This window comes from Capra hircus, chromosome 20 (genome assembly GCF_001704415.2).
Source record: "Capra hircus breed San Clemente chromosome 20, ASM170441v1, whole genome shotgun sequence".
NCBI classification, from domain to species: domain Eukaryota; kingdom Metazoa; phylum Chordata; class Mammalia; order Artiodactyla; family Bovidae; genus Capra; species Capra hircus.
This window is the reverse complement of record NC_030827.1, coordinates 26,187,273-26,210,579: the sequence shown is the minus strand read 5'-3', so window position 1 is coordinate 26,210,579 and position 23,307 is coordinate 26,187,273. Positions and strand designations below refer to the sequence as shown.

General features: G+C 37.1%; 1 protein-coding gene across 1 annotated transcript in view; it reads left to right on the top strand.

Annotated features, from left to right (window-relative positions):
- ITGA1 (integrin subunit alpha 1) overlaps positions 1-23,307 on the top strand; it is a 172,144-nt gene that overhangs the window by 113,094 nt on the left and 35,743 nt on the right. Inside the window, exons 11-15 of the mRNA XM_018065522.1 lie at positions 369-513; positions 9,001-9,143; positions 12,258-12,401; positions 13,538-13,795; positions 16,309-16,439. Of these exons, the coding sequence (XP_017921011.1) occupies positions 369-513; positions 9,001-9,143; positions 12,258-12,401; positions 13,538-13,795; positions 16,309-16,439 (821 nt within the window). The remainder of the gene's footprint in view (positions 1-368; positions 514-9,000; positions 9,144-12,257; positions 12,402-13,537; positions 13,796-16,308; positions 16,440-23,307) is intronic.

Genomic DNA, 23,307 nt, shown 5'->3' with positions numbered 1-23,307 from the left:
AGAAGTCCATGTTCAAGACCCAGAATTCTTAACAGCCATAAAGCAAAAAGACAAGATTAGAAAATACATTCTTTACAGTAGATGGAAGAAAAGGTGCTAATACCATGGTCCCTGCACAGGAATATCGACATTTCAGGGTGCAATTGTAGTGTATAACTTAGGGAAATTTCCTTATTCTGCCGCAGTTTCCTCTTCTGTAGAATGGGGGTGGTAATAATGGAATCTAGCCCAGTGGGCTTTTGGGACGATTTTATGGTTTAATAAATGTAAAGCACATTGAACAGTACTGATCACACTATTAATGCTATATACGTGTTTACACTTACTATTTTTGTTAAATATCATTGTTTTCTCTGTTTGGATATCAGGACTGGATCATGCTTGGAGCCGTAGGAGCCTATGATTGGAATGGGACAGTCGTCATGCAGAAGGCTGATCAAAGTGTAATTCCCCAGAACACAACCTTTAATGTTGAGTCCACAGAGAAGAATGAACCTCTTGCTTCTTATTTAGGTAAAGTTTGGATGTAATTGACAGAAAGTTGGTTTTTTAGAAAAGTTTTGTATTTTTTTAATATTTAGCATTATTTCCTTATACTTGCATAGGCGGACTTTGTAAAAGAGATCACTTCTACAAGTTAGATATTTTATAGGCCCCATGAAAGTTTCCAGGCCTCTGAGTAACCTTAGTAAAAATAATAGAATATGAGGGGCCTTTCTCAGAAGGACTGTCTACACAGGGAGGGATTTGGGCTGAAATTCACACTTTTTAAGGTCTCTCTCTGTCTGATATTCTCATTAATGTCACCAAATGCTTCAGACCCAGTGAGCAGGAAGCAAAGGTAGAGGAAGAAACCTTGACTCAGGCTACGCTGAAGCCCAGACTCCCATATTCTCTTAAATATTTTTTATCATTAGTTTCTCTCTATGGGTCCTAATTTTGGAAGGTAAACATTTTACTTGTTATATCATATGACTTCTTCTTTAATACCTTTGCTGACAATCAGATACATATTGAACTGAAGCCCAGTAATGTAATGATTTCCCAAAGACTTGCCTAGAATGAGGAAGTGTATGTCTGGTGTCTCTTTATTCTGAATTTGTGCCAGACTGGGAGCTGTCTGGGGGAGACCAGGGGACTCTTCCATCACTGGTCCATCTCTGTAAGCAGTTGGGAGGGCCTAGGATGGAAGGGCTTCCCTGGCGGCTCAGATGGTACAGAATCTGCCTGCAGTGCAGGAGACTCAGATTTGATCCCTGAGTTGGGAAGATCCCCTGGAGAAGGCAATGGCTACCCACTCCAATATTCTTGCCTAGAGAATTCATGGACAGGGGAGCTTGGTGGGCTACAGTCCATGGGGGTCCCAAAGAGTCAGACATGACTGAGTGACTAACACATAAACACAGGATGGATAGGACCCTCAGGATATGATTTTCCAGCTCTCTCTATTCACTCCACAAATATCTGGGGAGCATTTCTCTTCTCTCTTTACTGGCACATCTGTACATCTTTTTATTCAAGGGCATGTATTAAAGCTGTAGAGGCAACAGAATTTAAGAAGAATAAAGAGTCTGAGCAGTTTTGGTAATTAAAAATATATAACAGTTAACAGCAGGTATAATGTGAGTGCTAAATCCCCTTAAGACATGTTGTTGAACTGCACTAACAGAAGTCTAGTCTATTTCTCATGAATGTCCTATTTCATTCTGCCTTAGTCAGAGAGCAGCTAGAATACTCTAAGCTTTGTCCTAAGCATCACACATTATAAAAGAAAATGCCGAACTAGAATCACCAGTAAAAAATTACCTAAAGGCTGTAAATCTGAAAACAATCCCCATCTGCCCATCCTTCTCCCCACCAAACCTGAAAAGAATGGTGGTTAGAAAACAGCGTTCACTGCATGTCTTTTAAATACGTGAAGGACTGTGATGTAAGATAAAGGGGTTGGTACTAAAATTCGTCATCAGTTTTAGCATTAAAAGAGATCTCAGAAAGCAATTGGTAAACATCTAATTTGCCAAGTTAAGAAACTGAGTACTAGAAATATTATGTCACAGTTAACTACGGCTAATCTGAAACTGGAATCTAGGTTTTTAAATTCTTATTCCAGTGTTCATTTCACCACACCAAAACACTGATTCTGGGCTGACCAAGAAAACACTTACAAATAATAAGTGCCTGCAGTATGTCAAATATTCACATGTAAATTAAGGGTAACAAGGTAAATAAGGGAAATTTATTCCTGCATTGATGAAGCTTATTGTTTTGGATAAGAGACAATACAGAACCAACCAGTCACTAGTAGTGTAATATGAGCTATGAGACAGAATACCTAAATAGAGGATAGGAGGTTAGGTTAGATAGTTTCTAAAGGTTCTTCATGTCCTATGAGTCTTTGAGACTCATATTAATACGCAAAATTAATATGTAAAATACCTTGAAATCTAGACTCATATTAATATGTAAATTAATATGTAAAATACCTTGAAATCTAGAACCAGTTTAACATGAGATTTCTTTCCATCCTAGATAGAAGAATGGGAGAACATTTGTTCTCATAAAAATGTTTACACCATAATGACTTAGAAATTTCACTTTAGAGGATCTAACCTAAAGGGAAAATCAGTTATTTAAGAATGCCAAGGGAATGGTTGTTTTCACTGTATTGTTACTTATAATATTGAGGGAAATGACATATCCTAAATGTTCAAAAATATGAGAATAGTGAAGTAAATTGTAAATCCACTTGATGGAACATCATGCACATAAAAATAAAAATTATAAAGCTGCTGATCCCATCATACTTAAAGTGACTTGAAGTGATTGTAGCACTAGGTATTCAGTCAGACAGTACAGAGATACTCTGATGTCATAGGAGTCTTGAGTTTGTTTTCTGACTCTGCCCCTGGTTATCACTGTAGGCGAATTACTTTATTCCTCAAAGCCTTGATTTTCCTATTTATAAAAAATAATTTATATACAAGAGAAGATTCTACACATGGACATCACCAGATGGTGAACACCGAAATCAGATGGATTATATTCTTTGCAGCCAAAGATGGAGAAGCTCTATAGAGTCAACAAAAACAAGACCGGGAGCTGACTGTGGCTCAGATCATGAACTCCTTATTACCAAATTCAGACTTAAATTGAAGAAAGTAGGGAAAGCTGCTAGACCATTCAGGTATGACCTAAATCAAATCCCTTATGATTATACAATGGAAGTGAGAAATAGATTTAAGGGACTAGATCTGATAGATAGAGTGCCTGATGAAATATGGAATGAGGTTCGTGACATTGTACAGGAGACAGGGATCAAGACCATCCCCATGGAAAAGAAATGCAAAAAAGCAAAATGGCTATCTGGGGAGGCCTTACAAATAGCTGTGAAAAGAAGAGAGTTGAAAAGCAAAGGAGAAAAGGAAAGATAAAAGCATCTGAATGCAGAGTTCCAAAGAATAGCAAGAAGAGATAAGAAAGCCTTCTTCAGCTATCAATGCAAAGAGATAGAGAAAAAGAACAGAATGGGAAAGACTAGAGATCTCTTCAAGAAAATTAGAGATACCAAGGGAACATTTCATGCAAAGATGGGCTCGATAAAGGACAGAAATGGTATGGACCTAACAGAAGCAGAAGATATTAAGAAGAGGTGGCAAGAATACACGGAAGAACTGTACAAAAAAGAGCTTCACGACCCAGATAATCATGATGATGTGATCACTAATCTAGAGCCAGACATCTTGGAATGTGAAGTCAAGTGGGCCTTAGAAAGCATCACTACGAACAAAGCTAGTGGAGGTGATGGCATTCCAGTTGAGCTATTTCAAATCCTGAAAGATGATGCTGTGAAAGTGCTGCACTCAATATGCCAGCAAATTTGGAAAACTCAGCAGTGGCCACAGGACTGGAAAAGGTCAGTTTTCATTCCAATCCCAAAGAAAGGCAATGCCAAAGAATGCTCAAACTACCGCACAATTGCACTCATCTCACACACTAGTAAAGTAATGCTCAAAATTCTCCAAACCAGGCTTCAGCAATATGTGAACCGTGAATACCCTGATGTTCAAGCTGGTTTTAGAAAAGGCAGAGGAACCAGATATCAAATTGCCAACATCCGCTGGATCATGGAAAAAGCAAGAGAGTTCCAGAAAAACATCTATTTCTGCTTTATTTACTATGCCAAAGCCTTTGACTGTGTGGATCACAATCAACTGTGGAAAATTCTGAAAGAGATGGGAATACCAGACCACCTAACCTGCCTCTTGAGAAACCTGTATGCAGGTCAGGAAGCAGCAGTTAGAACTGGACATGGAACAACAGACTGGTTCCAAATAGGAAAAGGAGTACGTCAAGGCTGTATATTGTCACCCTGCTTATTTAACTTATATTCAGAGTACATCATGAGAAACGTTGGACTGGAAGAAACACAAGCTGAAATCAAGATTGCTGGGAAAAATATCAATAACCTCAGATATGCAGATGACACCATCCTTATGGCAGACAGTGAAGAGGAGCTACAAAGCCTCTTGATGAAAGTGAAAGAGGAGAGTGAATAAGTTGGCTTAAAGCTCAACATTCAGAAAACGAAGATCATGGCATCTGGTCCCATCACTTCATGGGAAATAGATGGGGAAACAGTAGAAACAGTGTCAGACTTTATTTTTGGGGCTCCAAAATAACTGCAGATGGTGACTGCAGCCATGAAATTAAAAGACGCTTACTCCTTGGAAGAAAAGTTATGACCAACCTAGATAGTATATTCAAAAGCAGGGACATTGCTTTGCCGACTAAGGTCCATCTAGTCAAGGCTATGGTTCTTCCCGTGGTCATGTATGGATGTGAGAGTTGGACTGTGAAGAAGGCTGAGCACCGAAGAATTGATGCGTTTGAACTCTGGTGCTGGAGAAGACTCTTGAGAGTGCCTTGGACTGCAAGAAGATCCAACCAGTCCATTCTGAAGGAGATTAGCCCTGGGATTTCTTTGGAAGGAATGATACTAAAGCTAAAGCTCCAGTACTTTGGCCACCTCATGCGAAGAGTTGACTCACTGGAAAAGACTCTGATGCTGGGAGGGATTGGGGGCAGGAGGAGAAGGGGACGACAGAGGATGAGATGGCTGGATGGCATCACTGATGCGATGGACGTGAATCTGAGTGAACTCTGGGAGTTGGTGATGGACAGGGAGGCCTTGCGTGCTGCGATTCATGGGGTCGCAAAGAGTCGGACATGACTGAGCGACTGAACTGAACTGACACGGGTATATAACATTTGCATTGTTATGAATATAAGCATAAATAATCCCTGTAAGGTGCTTAGTGTTGTGACAGATAGTTGACCCTCACTAGGTGTTGTCTATTGTTGTGTTATTATTCCTCTTATTAGTATTATTATAGGCAGAATATAGACCCAAAGATGTCCATGTCCTAATCCCCAGACTTAGATCTTATGTGACAAAAAGGACTTTGCAGATGTGATTAAGTTAAGGATCTTGACATGAGAGATGAGCCTGGGATACCTGGTTGGCCCCAATCTCCTCACATGAGATTTTAAAATCAGAGAAGCTTTCCTGGATGTGAACAGGGAGAGACAGACCATAGAAAACTGGTCAGAGAGATTAATGTTATTGGCTTTAAAAATGGAAAATGGGTGCCAAAAGCCAAGGAATGTGAGTAGTCTCTAGAAGCCGCAATGGGCAAGAAAATGGATTCTTCTCTGTAGCATCTGAAGGAACCCAGTGTCTTCAACCCATGCCTACCAACACCATGATTTTAGCCCAGGGAGACTTAGGGCTGATTTCTGACTGTATAAGATAATAAAATCGTGATGTGTTAAGCCATCAATCAAGTTTGTGGTAATTTGTTACAGCAGCAATAGAAAACTACAAGTATATTATAGAGCTACTAAGAGTAGCTGATATTAATACTACTACTAATTAGTAGTGAACAGTTACAGCGTTAAAGATATTGTGCACAAAGATATTGACATCCTCAAAGATGTGAATAACATTGTCACTACTCTAAGGAAGTTCGCATGTTAATACCACATTTAATAATATATTAAATAATAACTTTATTTGATAAATTAAACTATAGTATTTTTAGTATTCTCAGTGATTATATGAGTAAATTCTTTAAAAACAAAAAACCTTAAAGAACTCTAAATCTATTATTCTCAAAAACCTTGGGTTAATGGTTTGCTTAAAGCAGACTTAGAGAATTCAAGACTAAAAGATACTGCTGCAAGCAAAGAAAATTGAGAACCTTTACTCCTGACCACATATTTATAATATATGACACCTCTCTACCCGAAAAAGGAAATTTGGGGGTATATTGTTGACAGTGTGATAAGATGATTTTTTGTTTGTTTCGAAGATTTTTTCTTTAAATCTTTATATTAGCTTAGTCACAGGTTAGTGCTTTAGATATTTTGCCAATATTAAGTCTAATATATGTAAGATTTCTTTCAAAATGGAAAAGCACTCAGAAAGAGATCAAGGGAGAAAAATGGCTTTTCCCCCAAATATTATTCCAAATCTAAAATTAAGGTTTCAAAATGTTTCCTTGTATGGGTTACACATTAAGAAGAGTTTGAATGTGTTCTTCCAATCTGTGTGGATCGAAAGTTGTTAGACTATGAAAATTCTGAAGGAAGGTAAGTAAGAGGTAGACAGTCTATTAAAAAATCTTATAGTAACCAATAATGATCAGAAAGCAGCGGGAACCAGCCATGGAACCTCCCTCAGGACAGTTAGGCACACATCTTCCTGTAGCCCAGCAACTGCCTTTTGCCGACATGCACTGAGCAAGTGGCCCTGCCGGTGAGAATACAGGCAAGATCCTGTCCCCTGCCTCCCCGACCCACAGTTTGCTGATTTCTAATCACACCAGACTGATTCAAGAGGAAAGGTAAAAATGTGAGGCAAACATGTGAAATCAAGACAGATCCTGTGTTTCCCATTACCTCACCTGATTCTAGCACTTTTCCCAAGTGAATCATGAGAGCTGACAGGATTTACTCTTCATAAATCCACACACAGAGCTATGTCATCAATTTTCCTTTCTCTTCAGTTCTGTGCCTTTCTTTTCAGAAAGTAGTATAAACTTTTAAATCTTTATAATGATTTTCCTTGCATTAAAATTAGACTTTTCTGAGTCCTCCTTCTTGCTCTCTTGCTATTGTTTTTAGACGCCCAAGCTTCAACCAGGAATATCTGCCTGGGTTGTTACTGTCCCTGTAAAGGGGTTCAGCTAATAGTTTAGTTATCAAGTGTGCATCATCAAAGTCAACTAGATAATAACAAAACTCCAGCCTCAAACATAATTTTCAACTAATTTTTTAAAGCCTGTTTTACCAGTTTGCATTCATAGCTCTGAAATTGCAAAAAAAAAAAAAAACCATGTGTACTAACACTTTCACCCCACTCACTTCTTAATATTTCTAATAGAACTGCATGAAATAAAATAACCTTTGTTTTGTACATTCTTCTTTTCCATTTATTTTTATATAAACATTACCCTAAAGTTTTTATTTTCTAAGCAATATTGTGGTTACTAACAAAAATATAACACATTACATGTCTGAAAAAGAATATTTTACAGTCTATTATGTATAGTAATTTTTTTTAAAGCTCTAAGATGAAGCAATGAAATTGTAAGAAAAGTATTTACGAAAGAAAATATGGCTCAGGAATCGTGTTCCCCTAGCATTTGTAAAAATAAATATATTTGAGCACAAAACTTCTGTTTCTCTCTTAAAGTTCTGAAAGAAAGTGAAACTTTTATCTTATGGTAAAATACTTGGTAAGTAAATTATCAATATAATCTTTTTCTCAGTAAGGAGTGCTATTCTGTAGCATTTGGAAAAATAATCTTCCTTCTACTCCAAGGGTGGCCAGCACTGGTTATTAGAACATTTCTTCCTTCAGTAAAGTTGAAATCTACACATGGTAATTTTTATCTATTTGTTCAGCTCTGTTCTCTAGACATACAAACAATAAATCTAATTCTTCATTCAAAATTAATAATAATCAGTCTTAAAGACTTTAAAATTTTAAAGGGCATAAAAGGCTCAATTAAAAAGAGGAATGATTAAACATGAGAGATAGTTATTCATGTTCACTTTTAATCGAACAAATGAAAATAAAAATCATGGCAAGGTATATTGTTTAACATTTATTAGAGCATCCACAATTTTAAATAATAGTTATATACCTAATGTTTCTGAAATTTTGGTGAAACTACCCTCTCCAATGGCTGTTCATGGAATGGATTAGTACAAATATTCTGGAAACAATTTGCCAGATGTTATAAGAACCATTAAAAATTTGATCTGGTAATCTATTCCTTGAAATGTGTCATCAAAAAAGTCCAAAAGAAAGAAAAAAGCAAGTACTCAAAGATGTCTTTGCAGACTTAAGTGTTATGCCAAAAAAGTAAAACCATGTAAATTCCACCATTTCATCAGGAAATGGTCCTGAGGTATAAACACAAAGCATTTACACTTTAATTCAGATAAATAAGCTTCAGCCACTTAAAATTACAGTCAAAAACCTAGACAATTATACAGAAAAGGTTTACATCTACTATGATTCCAACTGTATAAAATTATCAATTTCTATAGCATAAACACATGCATCCAAATGAAATACAGTTGGTTTATTACCAAAGAGTAGATTGAGATTACAAGAGTTGTATATATGCGTGTATATATGTGTGTTTTTCTGTCATTGTTATATCATTTGTACCTTTTAAAAGTGAAAATCTAAGGTTTGGAGGAAAATACATTTCAGAATGAAGCAACTGTGGTAGATAATCAGGGAACAAACAACAAGCTGTAACCAACACAAATTTACCTGCATTAAGGAAAACATTTATTAAAAAAAAAAAGATGTCCATATAAACATATAAAAATGGTTCTCCCAGCTATTTAAAATAGATCTTAATTTATTCCATGCAGACTCTAAGGGGCCAGCAAGTATATCTGGCGTCTCTCTTTTGTCAGGTTACACAGTAAGCTCTGCCAATATTCCTGGAGATGTGCTCTACATTGCTGGACAGCCACGGTACAATCATACAGGCCAGGTTGTCATCTACAGGATGGAGGGCAGAGACATCAGGATTCTCCAGACACTCAATGGAGAACAGGTAAGCTTCAAACTTGTCGTTTTCAATTAATCCATTCATATTCTTCCTGTGTAAATTGAATTATCTATTGTCCTAAACTTTTTAAAATATGGCACACCCATATTCAACATCCACAGTATTTAGGGTCTGTGTTAGGTTTCTTGGAGGTATGTAAACTTATCTGCATCTTTGGCATCAGGAAAATTTCAGCTGGATGGAGATAGAGGTCAGAAAAAATAGATACTGATGTAGATACAGACATGTAAATAAATGCAAAAGGAATCTCAGACAGTAAGAAGTATGGAAGTGCCAGTCCCACAGATAGCAAATTCAGAAGATGGAAAGAGCCATAAGCTAGGATTGGTACAGAAAGTCTTCTCAGGAGATAAAATGTGGGCTAGTCGAGAGGAAAGACAACGTAGACAGGCAGAAAGAGCCAGTTAAAAAGAGTAGGTCCCAATTGTGTGAGGTTTTGAGTGTTGGAGTAAAGAATTCAGATTTTCTCCTGGACGTGATGGAAATAATTTGTAACACATAAAATCAGAGAATTCTCTTTTGATAATATTGAATATTAAAAGTAATTTAAGAAAAACTATATATGAATATGCAATATAACTATATATAAATGTTTGTAATTGAATGAAACATCTCTTCTATTGTTGGTTATTATTAAATTGTGATATTTTAAGTAATTTTTATTCCTTTTTTCATAGTTTTCTGCATTTTCCAAGTATTCTAGAATGAGATTGTGTTAGTTTTATTCTACATTCCTCATGGGATGGAAGCATTCTTGGGCTTCACTAAATAGTCCCACTCTTTAGTTTACCTGCGCCCCCAACACACACACGAAATACTCAGAAGGGCAGGGCAGTGCCAGCCTCCCTCTCCTGCAGGAACCCTGACAGGCACCCAGCAAATGGCTCAGCTAAGCTGCCAAGAGACAGATGCTTCAAGCAGGTGCAGTTGCTGCCCTGGCTTTAAAGCCCTACAGGAGGCAAGATCTTTTCTAGTAGCACCGTAGACATGGCTTCCCTGGGTCTTGCTAAAGGCATGAAGTTTCAAGAGTCACTGGTTTCTAGGAAGCCCAAAATATATTATTTCCATCAAGTAGTCATTCCCCCCAGCCCAAATGCAACATCCCAATCAGAGGTTTTGTCACCACACTCAATGTTGCTAAGTGCTGAAATCCTTCTCTCATCATATTACACAGTTACAGGAAGCCAAAGGTCAGATTCTCATTTAGCAGGTGAGAGGGTGTTATTAGCCCAGATGTTGAGGGGGGGGGGGGGGGGTTCATGTTTGGACGCATGTAAGAATTCAGATTTTAAAAATATTATGCATCAACAATAAAAAACAAGGCTCTTGTTGGAGGTCAAGGATGAGGTGAAAAGAACCTGAAACGATAGATCAACAATAAAAGTGGAAAAGGAAGGGATGTGGCAGACATAAATAAGGAAGAACTGACAAGACTGTAAAATAAATCGTTTGGATGACGTCTTAGGTCTGCTGTATACTTGCATGCTCAGTTGTTCAGCTGTGTGCAACTCTTTGTGATCCCATGGACTATAGGCAGTCACTCTCCGCTGTCCGTGGGATTTCCCAGGCAAAACTACTGGAGTGTATTATTTCCTCCTCCAGGGAATATTCCTGATCCAGTGATCAAGCCCACATCTCCCGCATCTCCTGCACTGCGGGCAGATTCTTTACCACTAAGCTACCAGGGACGCTCCTTAGATCTGTTATCACTCTATTCATTGTCTAAAAGACAGGAAATGAAAAATTTGTAAAAAAAAAAAAAAATGAGCATTTGAGGAGAGTATCACAAATTATATAAATCATGAAAAATTTGAGTTTCAAGTCTGGGAGAAAGAAGGCACCATGATTAAAATGTCAGCAACTCAAGCAATTTAATTTTTTGTGTGTGTGTGTGGTATTTCGTTTTAGACATGTTTTCTATAACAGTGAGCACAAATTCAAATGGTTGCAAGTGGCAGGGAGGTAGAGCCAGTGAAAAAGCTGCTGGGCAGAAGACAAGAGGAAGTGGGAGCCAAGGCCTGGGCAGCTTGTGACTTAGCCCCTGCTCAACTCTGGATGGCTATTGCCATGTAAGAATGAAGGGCCAATATTGTCAGATCTTAAAAATTTTTTGATTATATTTGTAATTAATTCAATCTAAAAAGCAAAGACTTTTTAAACCCTTCATGAGCCTGTGAGAAAAGGACATTCAAAAAATCAGTGTCTAGCAACTGTCTAAATGTCTAGCAATGTGTAAAAATGTAGAACTGGGGGTCTTGCGGAGGATGGAGTGAAATTTGCCGTTAAGATAGTGGGGATTGTTAGGGAAGAATTAATTATCTAAGGGAATAGAATAGTTGCAGTTCTGAGCTTAGGCGAGGTCACAGTCTAGGGGATGGAAGGAGAGAAAGGAGTCATCAAAGTGAAAGGCTGATCTATGGTACAGGGGTAGAACCAGGAGAGCAAAAGTGACATCATGGAGGCCAAGACAGGAAGTTTCAAAGAGAAAATGATAAGAGCATCAAACTTCAAACACAGGTCAATATTTGGGAAAGTTATTGCACTTAGTGAAGCAACAAGTACCCTGGATTTCTCTAAAACTCATTCCTGTCATTAAAGAGAACATATAATGACAGCCTTCTAAGATTCTAAGGTAAAATATGCTGCCCCAATGTTCCAAGATAATTCAGTTCCTTGTGGTGTATTTCAGTTTATATTTTCATCTTACTGTATTTAAGCATGTACTGAAGCCACTGGGAAATGCCCTGTATTGTTCTTTTCATTTTTAAAAATTGTTGTGTTCTTACTGGTCTTTTCTAATTCGTGCAGAAGAGAAGTTAGGGTAAAAATCCAAAGAAAATCCTTACTCTTATTCTCAAGCTACAGACTCTAATATGACAGCTGCTCATCCTCCTGGATGGAACTGACTAATATTCATTAACTTCATGCAGAACCAATAAAGAGCTCTCAGGGAGCATCAATTTCTATATTTCATTTCCTTTGTCATCTGAATCCCAGATACTCTTCTCGATTGGTTTAAGAGAAATGCAGGTTTTTAGTTTCCTTGAGAGGTTCTGATGTTTATCAGACTGTTTTGTTCTGTTTTGTCTTGTGTCCTAGATTGGTTCCTACTTTGGAAGTGTGTTAACAACAATTGACATTGATAAAGATTCTAATACTGACATTCTTCTAGTGGGGGCTCCCATGTTCATGGGAAGTGAGAAGGAAGAACAAGGAAAAGTGTATGTCTACGCTCTGAATCAGGTAACGGTTACTTTGGTAGAAATTCAGGAAGATCTCTTTCTTTGTTTCTTAAAATTTCAGTTAATAGTGGTCTCATTTTTCACTCACTCTGGCAAAAGGAACAAAGAAGCTTTCGGGGCCAATCTACCCGACTGACCCCTCAGCCTCTAAATGAACATTTAGAATTGTAGCAAAATAACTCAGACAGTTAGATATTTTCTGCTTATAAATGTGAACTTTATTAAGAGTATATAGAATAAAGATAGATAAATTTCACTAAGTTCTTAAATTCGCAGGGCAACTATTAGTGAGCTCTGGTCTAGAAGTGGGTCACATTAACAGTTCAAGCTCTGAACTGAGTTGAGTGAGTGTGTATGGGCACACACGTGTGTGTGTAAAGGGAGGAGTGAGGAAAGACTGCAGAGAAGTAGTGAATGTTATGGCAGTCATACCAAACACTGAGCAAACTGCTGTGGTCTTTGGAATACTTCACTCAGCTGCAGGGAGATTTTTGTTTCTCTGACCCTAGCTTCAGACATCATTTGCTAAGTGAAATAATTCTTGACTTCTTCATAAGAAGAATTTTTGTTGTGTACAGCAGAGTTGGGATATATCTATTTAGCTGGTTAAATTTCTAGTCTTTCCCATTAAATTATTTTAATTATAAATTATGTATCTTTCTCCCAATCATCTTTTTTATTCCTCCTGTCAACATTTTTTGGTCCTGTACTGTTTTTCCCTTTTTCCCAAGAAACTGTTTTCCTAGTCATCATTTCTGTCCTTTATAGGGAAGAATATAGAGAGACTTTTCCAAAAAACACAATAATGGATAAAGAAAGGATAGTGACACGAATTGAGAATTTAAAAATCCAGCTCTTCAGCTTTAAAAAGTTGCTGATGAATTATATACTCATTCGATTACATTAAAAAGAGACTCCATTAAAATCCTCAGTACATCCTTGCCTACACTCCTACAATCTGTTCATGAAAATTTCTAATTTTGCTCTCAGATAGATACACCTCTTAAGAAATTTTGCAAACTTTACCCTTCAGGTACAAATGGTTTTTAATAGCACTGATTTAGTACATACTTTAAAACTTTGCTCTGCTGTAGTTATGACAGAAATCCATAAGGATTCTGTTTATCTTTCTTCCAGACAAGGTTTGAATATCAAATGAGCCTGGAACCCATTAAGCAGACTTGTTGTTCATCTCTGAAGCACAACTCATGCACAAAGGAAAACAAAAATGAGCCATGTGGGGCTCGTTTTGGAACAGCTATTGCTGCTGTGAAAGATCTCAACCTTGATGGCTTTAATGACATCGTGATTGGAGCGCCCTTGGAAGATGATCACGGAGGAGCTGTGTACATTTATCATGGAAGTGGCAAGACTATAAGGGAAGAGTATGCACAAGTAAGAAGTGAAGCCTGCAGATCCCTTCATTTATTTATTATTGTAGTGTAACAGGCATGGATGTTACCAAAATACAGTAATGGTATATAGTCATACAGTCAGTAGCAATGTGTGGGGTTTTTAAAATTTTATTAGTCATTGAGAAAGCATTGGTTTATTATATTATTCATGTATTTTTAATCCTGTGATTCTTGCCCTTAACTGATAAATGGGTTCAATACCAGGCATCACCTGTCTTGCTTCATGAACTATTTTTTTCTTCTGGCTCTTGGGAAACTAGATTTCTAAGTTTTCTTCATAGTAAAATTACTTGTATTGAATATTTTATTGTTTTGTCTAGTTTTTCTTTTCTGTTGTCATATGCCTTGTCTTCATGACTTAATCTTTTTTTTTAATTGAAGGATAATTGCTTTACAATTGACTTGATCTTTTGAAATGGTAAAAACACAAAACAAAAGAGCACTTTTTAATGATGCTATTTACCAACTACAGTGTGTCTGATCCTAAACAGAGGGTACCACTTTCTGAGTAAGAGAATAGTAATTTTATATATATATATGATATAAAGGAGAAGAAATTGTTTTTATATTCAGTACCCATGTTTTTATAATAAAATCACATTAAGTTTATATTTATGAATTAAATTGGTGTATTTTCATAAAAATAAATTTGGACTTCTGAAGGTTGGTAATTTTCTACCAAGTAATCCCTCTTGGGAAAAAAATCTGAATAATTAAGTTTAACCTGCAGGGGATTTCTATTGTTCTTGATTTAAATTTATTGTCAGCTAATGACTGTATAAATTAGAGCCTAATATATAAATTAGAACTTTTTCCTACATGAGAAAAATGTCCATTTACAGAAGTGTTCTATATATTACAAAAGTAAAAGAATTTAAAGGGATTCTTCTAATGTAATTATCTGTTTTTAAGTGACCATAGTTAATTGGACATTGAACAACTACTTATGAATAAAATAGAATTCACTACTTTTCTAACTCATGAAAAGAAAAACAGAAAAAATATTATTTCTTTTTATTTTGTAAATATTCTTTGGCTCCATAGTCAACAGAATTCTCAAAATCTATTCATGTCTTGTGAAGTTGTCCTTAATTTTTCATTGTCATAATGGCATTAATAGTGAAAAACAAAATAAAGGGCATATTTCAGTAGCATATTTTCACTAACAAACTCCGATCTGTTTAATAAGTGATTTGTTTCTGTTAAAAATCTTCATGGTACTTCATAACTGGAAACAGGCAATATTAACTATTGGAGTGTGATGAAATCAGGTACTGGAAGAAGGAGTTTCTTTCCTGTGTTCTTCACATTATTCATTCTGGTTCAATACTTCAAACTTAATGGAGTGGCATTTGCAATATAAAAATAAGGATTTTAAAATCATGAATAAGTAGACTAGATTATCTTAAGCCATTATTTTATAAAATGATGATAAATCAAGATGCAGCTTTAAGCAACAAAAACAATAAAGAATGTTAGAGTTGAGTTTGTTTAATCATTGGCAGAATGCTTTCCCAAGAATAGGTGAGAAATGTGCTCATTCATTTCTGTGGTGACTAGAGGTGCTGCTTGTGTATGGAATGATCCAGAATCAAACTGAATCAAGCCCTCCAGAAGCGATGGGGTCAATAACTCCTGATTTCTCTGCCGAAAAATATAAGGAAACAATTTACAATGAACCACAACCTTTAGGCTTGAAAAAATGTTTTCATTTGCTTTGCCTTATTTGGCTTCTTAAATTTTATGACATTTAAGTGGAAGATAGGATAAGTAGACTCCAAGTTTAGGGAGAGTTTGTCAGTCAGGACTCCCTGCCATCAGGTTCTGTTAAAATGCTATCAGCTTGAACCTGAGCTAAGTTAGGAAGTGCAGATGCCAAACATATTATGTATGGTAATGTGCATGAGAACTCCCTATTCATTTGTGCTTCCCAGCACTGTGGATACATGTGAATGAAATGGAAACTATTTTTCTTTCAGTACCTACACTCCTATATCAGCACCATTTTTGACAGACAGTAAAGATCACATATTGAAAAATGTATTTGATAGAATGTATTATTTATACCCAACCTCAAAGTTCAGTGAACCCCAAATTGACCCTAGGATAATTTTCCATTCCCTCTCTTGCTTGTCTGATGTGTTTTCAGTACCTTTAAATATTTCTGTGTAATGGAATTGAATAGAAACTAGAAAGCAGAGCCAATTACTCATAATGTTTTCCTTGAGGGTTAGACAAGATGACGTTATATAATATTTTTCCCTCTCTCTGGTGTCAATAACCCTGAAATGATTTTGTCTGCACTATAAAAAGAATATCCTTTGGGAACATCTGAGTAAGTCCTCTTGTCCCCACATGAGGGGCCTCTTGGGCAGGTTTCCAAAAGATCTCTCATTTTAATTTTTTGTCAACCAATGCAAGTTCTCAGATTTATTTGAAATGGATTTTCAAGAGACTCTTCTGACATTAAAAACTCTGTTGGTATTTTCACAGCGTATTCCATCAGGGGGAGATGGCGAGACACTGAAATTTTTTGGCCAGTCTATTCACGGAGAAATGGATTTAAATGGTGACGGTCTGACTGATGTCACTATTGGGGGCCTTGGTGGTGCTGCCCTCTTCTGGTATGTATTTTAATAACATCCAATTAATCTGATCCACAACATCCACAAATTAACATGACACATTACTGAGTCCTCACCTGAGTGCGTGTGTGCTAAGTCGCTCCAGTCATGTCTTTGCAACTTCAGACTCTGCGACCCTATGGACTGCAGCCCGCCATGCTACTCTGTCCATGGGATTCTCCAGGCAAGAATACTGGAGAGGATTGCCATGCCCTCTTCCAAGGGATATTCCTGACCCAGGGATTGAATCCCAGTCTCTTATATCTCCTACACTGGCAGGCATGTATTTTAATAACATCCAGTTAATCTGATAATATTTTACAGATAGGTCAGGAAGATGCCCTGGAGAAGGAAATAACAACTCCAGTAATCTTGCCTGGAAAGTCCCATGGACAGAGGAGTCACAAGAGTGGGACACGACTTAGTGACTAAATAACCAGAGCTCAGAGTATGATCAGAGTTTGTATACAAAATGTCCATTTCTTTTTTTGCTCCCATATTCAGAAAAAATGTATGCCGTTTGGGAATCTGAGAAACTGATAAATCTTAAAAAATGAAACCCCTGTATTAAAAGAATAAGTAGAATCAACTCTTAATGTGGGTTATCTATTATGTGATTGTCATTCTGCTTAGACGAGGGGATAGGGGAAAAGAGGGCCTCATACAGGATGTATATAAACAAGAAAGTTTCCCTAAATTTAAGTTACTTAGAAGCTTTTAGGAATAACTGACTCTTCATTCATTTACATAGTGCGTAGAAATAGGCGTTTGTGCATCACTGACTGACTATATTGTTGGTCAAGTGTAAAAGCATCTACAATAGTGTTTTCTCTCAGTCTTTAAAATGGCTGCATCCCCAAATTAATTTCAGTTAATTGTAACATCCTCATCAATAGTCAGATATGTTTACTAATGCCATTTAATTAATTAACTAGCTTATTAATAAATAAGTTATTAATTAATGGCATTAATAACTAGCTTTAACTAGTTAAAAGACAATTTCAAGAGTGTTTTTTTTAATGTGATTATTTCAAAAAAATGTAAATAAAATCAATAAAATATCAATAACCTCATAAGAAATTTGTGTGACAATTTTGAAAAATGTCACAAACTTTGTTAAAACATATAAAAGGATTTAATATATTAAAAAATATTTTCAACTATGCCTTGATGGAAAGTCCATATGTTACTCTCTCAAATTAATCATTAGTTTAGTACGATTCAGATGGTCTTTTTTCAAACTTTATGTAGAAGGATAGTAAAGAAAATTATGAAAGAGGTGAAAATAGAGACTTGAAAAATATGACTTTGTCATAATTTAAGATAATCCTTAAGAACTAATGGTCAGATAAAAGTTATGCACTAAACTACACAGAGAGGAACTATTATGCTTTTTATTTATTTTTTTTTTTATAGCTAGAAAGTCCAACATATTTATTTATTTATTTATTTATATTTTTTTATTTTTTATTTTTATTTTTTAAATTTTAAAATCTTTAATTGTAACATGCGTTCCCAAACATGAACCCCCCTCCCACCTCCCTCCCCACAACATCTCTCTGGGTCATCCCCATGCACCAGCCCCAAGCATGCTGCACCCTGCGTCAGACATAGACTGGCGATTCAATTCTTACATGATAGTATACATGTTAGAATGCCATTCTCCCAAATCATCCCACCCTCTCCCTCTCCCTCTGAGTCCAAAAGTCCGTTATACACATCTGTGTCCTTTTTCCTGTCTTGCATACAGGGTCGTCATTGCCATCTTCCTAAATTCCATATATATGTGTTAGTATACTGTATTGGTGTTTTTCTTTCTGGCTTACTTCACTCTGTATAATTGGCTCCAGTTTCATCCATCTCATCAGAACTGATTCAAATGAATTCTTTTTAACGGCTGAGTAATACTCCATTGTGTATATGTACCACAGCTTTCTTATCCATACGGATGGCTAACAAACACATGAAAAGATGCTCAACATCACTCATTATTAGAGAAATGCAAATCAAAACCACAATGAGGTACCACTTCACACCAGTCAGAATGGCTGCGATCCAAAACTCTGCAAGCAATAAATGCTGGAGAGGGTGTGGAGAAAAGGGAACCCTCCTACACTGTTGGTGGGAATGCAAACTAGTACAGCCACTATGGAGAACAGTGTGGAGATTCCTTAAAAAATTGCAAATAGAACTACCTTATGACCCAGCAATCCCACTTCTGGGCATACACACCGAGGAAACCAGAATTGAAAGAGACACATGTACCCCAATGTTCATCGCAGCACTGTTTATAATAGCCAGGACATGGAAACAACCTAGATGTCCATCAGCAGATGAATGTATATTATGCTTTTTAAAAACTTTTAACCATGCCGCAGCAGGAAAGGAGAATGCCTAGGAAAGGAGAATGCTAGGCAGCATGGTCTGTGACTTTTGGGGAAGACCACTGAAAATCAAGGCTCCAAACCAGAAGTCACCAGTTTTGGAAACAACAAATATATTTAGTTTTTGTTTGAACTGCTAATTCTGGGTTAATTCATTAGGATAATCTTTTTTTTTTTCATTAGGATAATCTTTACCCACAAATATTTATTGTATTCACCTCCTTGTATTAAAAAATATACACACGTTTTAAGGGCAATTTTTATTCTCCAATTTGTGTCAAGAGCTACTTTCAAAGCCCTGAAAACTTGTTTCTGGCCTCTCCTGCCCCCCAGTCAAGCCTTTATCATTGATGAGCCAGAATATCAGAGTTAGGTTCCTGATATCACATAGCAAAATGGACCAAACCAGCATAATAAAACACAAAGACCAAGATTTGCCGTGCTGAAGAGGGAACTCAGAGAGGATACAGCTGGCAGGCGATAAACAGAGGCCCACTCAGCAGTCAGGGATGTCCAGGAGAGCCGAATCCTGTGGGCTAGACTGAGCTATATATTCTATAAAGATCTGTGTGAAGCAGAGCGGAGGTGTGGGGTAGGGAGAGGTCAAGGCATATATATACCTGAAGGATCCAAACTATACACTCTCATTCACTCATTCATTGCTGGTGAAAGGGTGCACTGGTTAAAACCCGTTAGCAGGCCTTTGTCACTAAAGTGTTAAAAAGCCTTAAAATGTTCTTTTTTCTTAAATTTTACCCCCTTATTGCAAAATTCAGACTTAAATTGAAGAAAGTAGGGGAAACCATGAGACCATTCAGGTATGATCCTAAATCAAATCCCTTACAATTATAGAATGGAAGTGACAGGGATTAAATCTGATAGGCAGACTGCCTAAAGAACTATGGACAGAGGTTCCTGACATTGTATAGGAGGCAGTGATCAAGACCATCCCCAAGAAAAAAAATGCAAAAAGGCAAAATGATTGTCTGAGGAGGCCTTATAAGTAGCTGAGAAAAAGAAGAGAAGCTAAAGGTAAAGGAGAAAAGGAAAGATATAAGCATCTGAATGCAGAGTTCCAAAGAATAGCAAGAAGAATAGCAAGGAGAGATAAGAAAGCCTTCTTCAGTGATCAGTGCAAAGATATAGAAGAAAAGAACAGAATGGGAAAGACTAGAGATCTCTTCAAGAAAATTAGAGATACCAAGGGAACATTTCATGCAAAGATGGGCTCGATAAAGGACAGAAATGGTCTGGACCTAACAGAAGCAGAAGATATTAAGAAGAGGTGGCAAGAATACACAGAAGAACCATACAAAATTGATCTTCATGACCCAGATAGCCATGATGGTGTGATTGCTCACCTAGAGTCAGACATCCTGGAATGCGAAGTCAAGTGGGCCTTAGAAAGCATCACTATGAACAAAGCTAGTGGAGGTGATGGAATTCCAGCTGAGCTATTTCAAATCCTAAAAGATGATGCTGTGAAAGTGCTGCACTCAATATGCCAGCAAATTTGGAAAACTCAGCAGTGGCCACAGGACTGGAAAAGGTCAGTTTTTATTCCAATCCCAAAGAAAGGCAATGCCAAAGAATGTTCAAACTACTGCACAATTGCACTCATTTCACACGCTAGCAAAGTAATGCTCAAAATTCTCTAAGCCAGGCTTCAATAGTATGCAAACCGTGAACTTCCAGATGTTCAAGCTGGATTTAGAAAAGGCAGACTAAGGAGGGATCAAATTGCCAACATCCATTGGATCATTGAAAAAGCAAGAGAGTTCCAGTAAAACATCTACTGCTTTATTGACTTCACCGAAGCCTTTGACTATGTGGATCACAACAGTTTTGTTTCCACAACTGTGTGGAAAATTCTTCAAGAGATGGGAATACCAGACCATCTGACCTGCCCCCTGAGAAATCTGTATACAGGTCAAGAAGCAACAGTTAGAACTGGACATGGAGCAATAGACTGGTTCCAAATCAGGAAAGGAGTATGTCAAGGCTCTATATTGTCACCCTGCTTATTGAACTTATATGTGGAGTACATCAGGCAAAATGCCAGACTGGATGAAGCACAAGCTGGAATCAAGACTGCAGGGAGAAATATCAATAACCACAGATATACAGATGAAACCACCCTTCTGGCAGAAAGTGAAGAAGAACTAAAGAGCCTCTTGATGAAAGTGAAAGAAGAGAGTAAAAAGTTGGCTTAAAACTCAACATCCAGAAAACTAAGATCATGGCATCTGGTCCCATTACTTCATGGCTAAACAGATGGGGAAACAATGGAAACAGTGAGAGACTTTATTTTGGGAGGTTCCAAAATCACTGCAGATGGTGACAGCAACCATGAAACTAAAAGATGCTCGCTCCTTGGAAGAAAAGCTATGAGCAACCTAGACAGCATATTAAAAAGCAGAAACATTACTTTGCCAACAAAGGTCCATCTAGTCAAAGCTATGGTTTTTCCAATAGTCATGTATGGATGTGAGAGTTGGACTATAAAGAAAGCTGAGCACCGAAGAATTGATGCTTTTGAATTGTGGTGTTGGAGAAGACTCTTGAGAGTCCCTTAGATTGCAAGAGATCAAAGTAGTCAATCCTAAAGGAAATCAGTCCTGAATATTCATTGGAAGGACTGATTCCCCGAAGCTGAAACTCTGATACTTTGGCCACCTGATGGGAAGAACTGACTCATTTGAAAAGACCGGACATGAGTCTGAGCAAGCTCCAGGAGTTGGTGATGGATAGGGAGGCCTGGCATGCTGCAGTCTATGGGGTCGCAGAGAGTCAGACATGACTGAGCAACTGAACTGAATTGAAAATTTTTTTAAGATAAAATCTATGATTAGAGATGTATGATCTTTAGAATAATCATAGTGCTGTAGGTTTCAGATTTTTTTTAAGGAGTTAAGATACATATCCAATAAGAGAAGTCTGAATAAATAGATTATGGTTCATGTATTTGTTGGAATAGTATGCTGCTGCTGCTGCTGCTAAGTCACATCAGTCATGTCTGACTCTGTGTGACCCCATGGACGGCAGCCCACCAGGCTTCTCTGTCCCTGTGACTCTCATAATGTTCTCATAAAAACAAAAATGTTGGAAAGTTGCTTGTAATATTTTTAAACAGGTATGCTTATATATGTATTTGGGCCAGTGTTTATATATGCATATGTGTGTGTATGTGTGTGTGTGTGCCTCTCTCTCTCCTCTCTCTCTCTCTCTCTCTCTCTCTCTCTCTCTCTCTATATATATATATATATATATATATATATATATATATATATATAAATAGTGATTAGTGCTGGGTGATAGAATTATAATTGTTTTGTATTTTTTTGTTTCTTTTATTATATTTTCATATTTTCTATGGGTAAATTGTTTTAAGAGAAAAAATATATAATTTTTTAAAATGCAAAAACATAAGCAGAGTCCTATGTATTCACAAGATCATTGTTGTTGTTTAGTCACTAAGTCATGTCTGACTTTTTTGCAACCCATGGACTTAGCTCACCAGGTTGTTCTGTCCATGGGGATTCTCCTGGCAAGAATACTGGAGTGGGTTGCCATTCCCTTCTCCAGGGCATCTTACCGACCAGGGATTGAACCCACATCTCCTGCATTAGCAGGCGGATTCTAAGAGCCAGTCTGATTGCAAAGCAAAAGCCAGATAAAGGTATTTAACAGTTATACTGGCTTCATTCTAAGGCATTGACCTCAGGCTCCATATACTCTCTTTGCCTAATTTTGGATTACTGTGCTCTCAATTTGGATTAGTGGAAATCACCAGACGTTGGAATTAGAAAGACTGGGTTTAAATCCTAGTTTAAATCCCTGGACAGCTTCTGACAAAATAATCTCTCAAAGTCTTGGTTATATATAAAAGAGAGGAACATAATATATCTTGTTATGAAAGTTAATTTAAAATGTAAGTGAATAATAAATAGCACATGTATAAGAATGGATAGCACAGTTCTCCTCACGCTGTTCTGCTTCTCTTTCCCAGAAACAGGAGCAGGGCTGGCCCTACAAGAAGAACAGACAAGTGTTAGAGTGCAACAAAGTTGTCCAGGGGTCCTCTGGACCCTTCCCAGGTTGGGAACAAACTTGAAGGTGCTGAAAATATGGTTTTGGCTCTGAGGTTGCACCTGGCCACTTCATTTCATCTCTTTTCTCTCATAGGCAATTACAGTTCCTTGGCCTATCAATTGTAGGGAATGAAGATTAATTTTCCTTGTACCTTTCTGATTTCCTGGCTGAGACTTCTGTAATAAAAGACAGATTAACAGAAAAACCTAAAACAAACGAAAACCAGAAAATACCCAGAAGTTTATTAGAATACGTATACCTCATGTATACATGGGAGATAATGAATGACTCTCTGAGGTAGCTTTGAATTCACACTTAAAAATTATCTTAGTAGGGAAAGGAAAGGGAGATAGACCTCTTAGGGAAAATGGGTGATTTTTAGGAAAGATGAC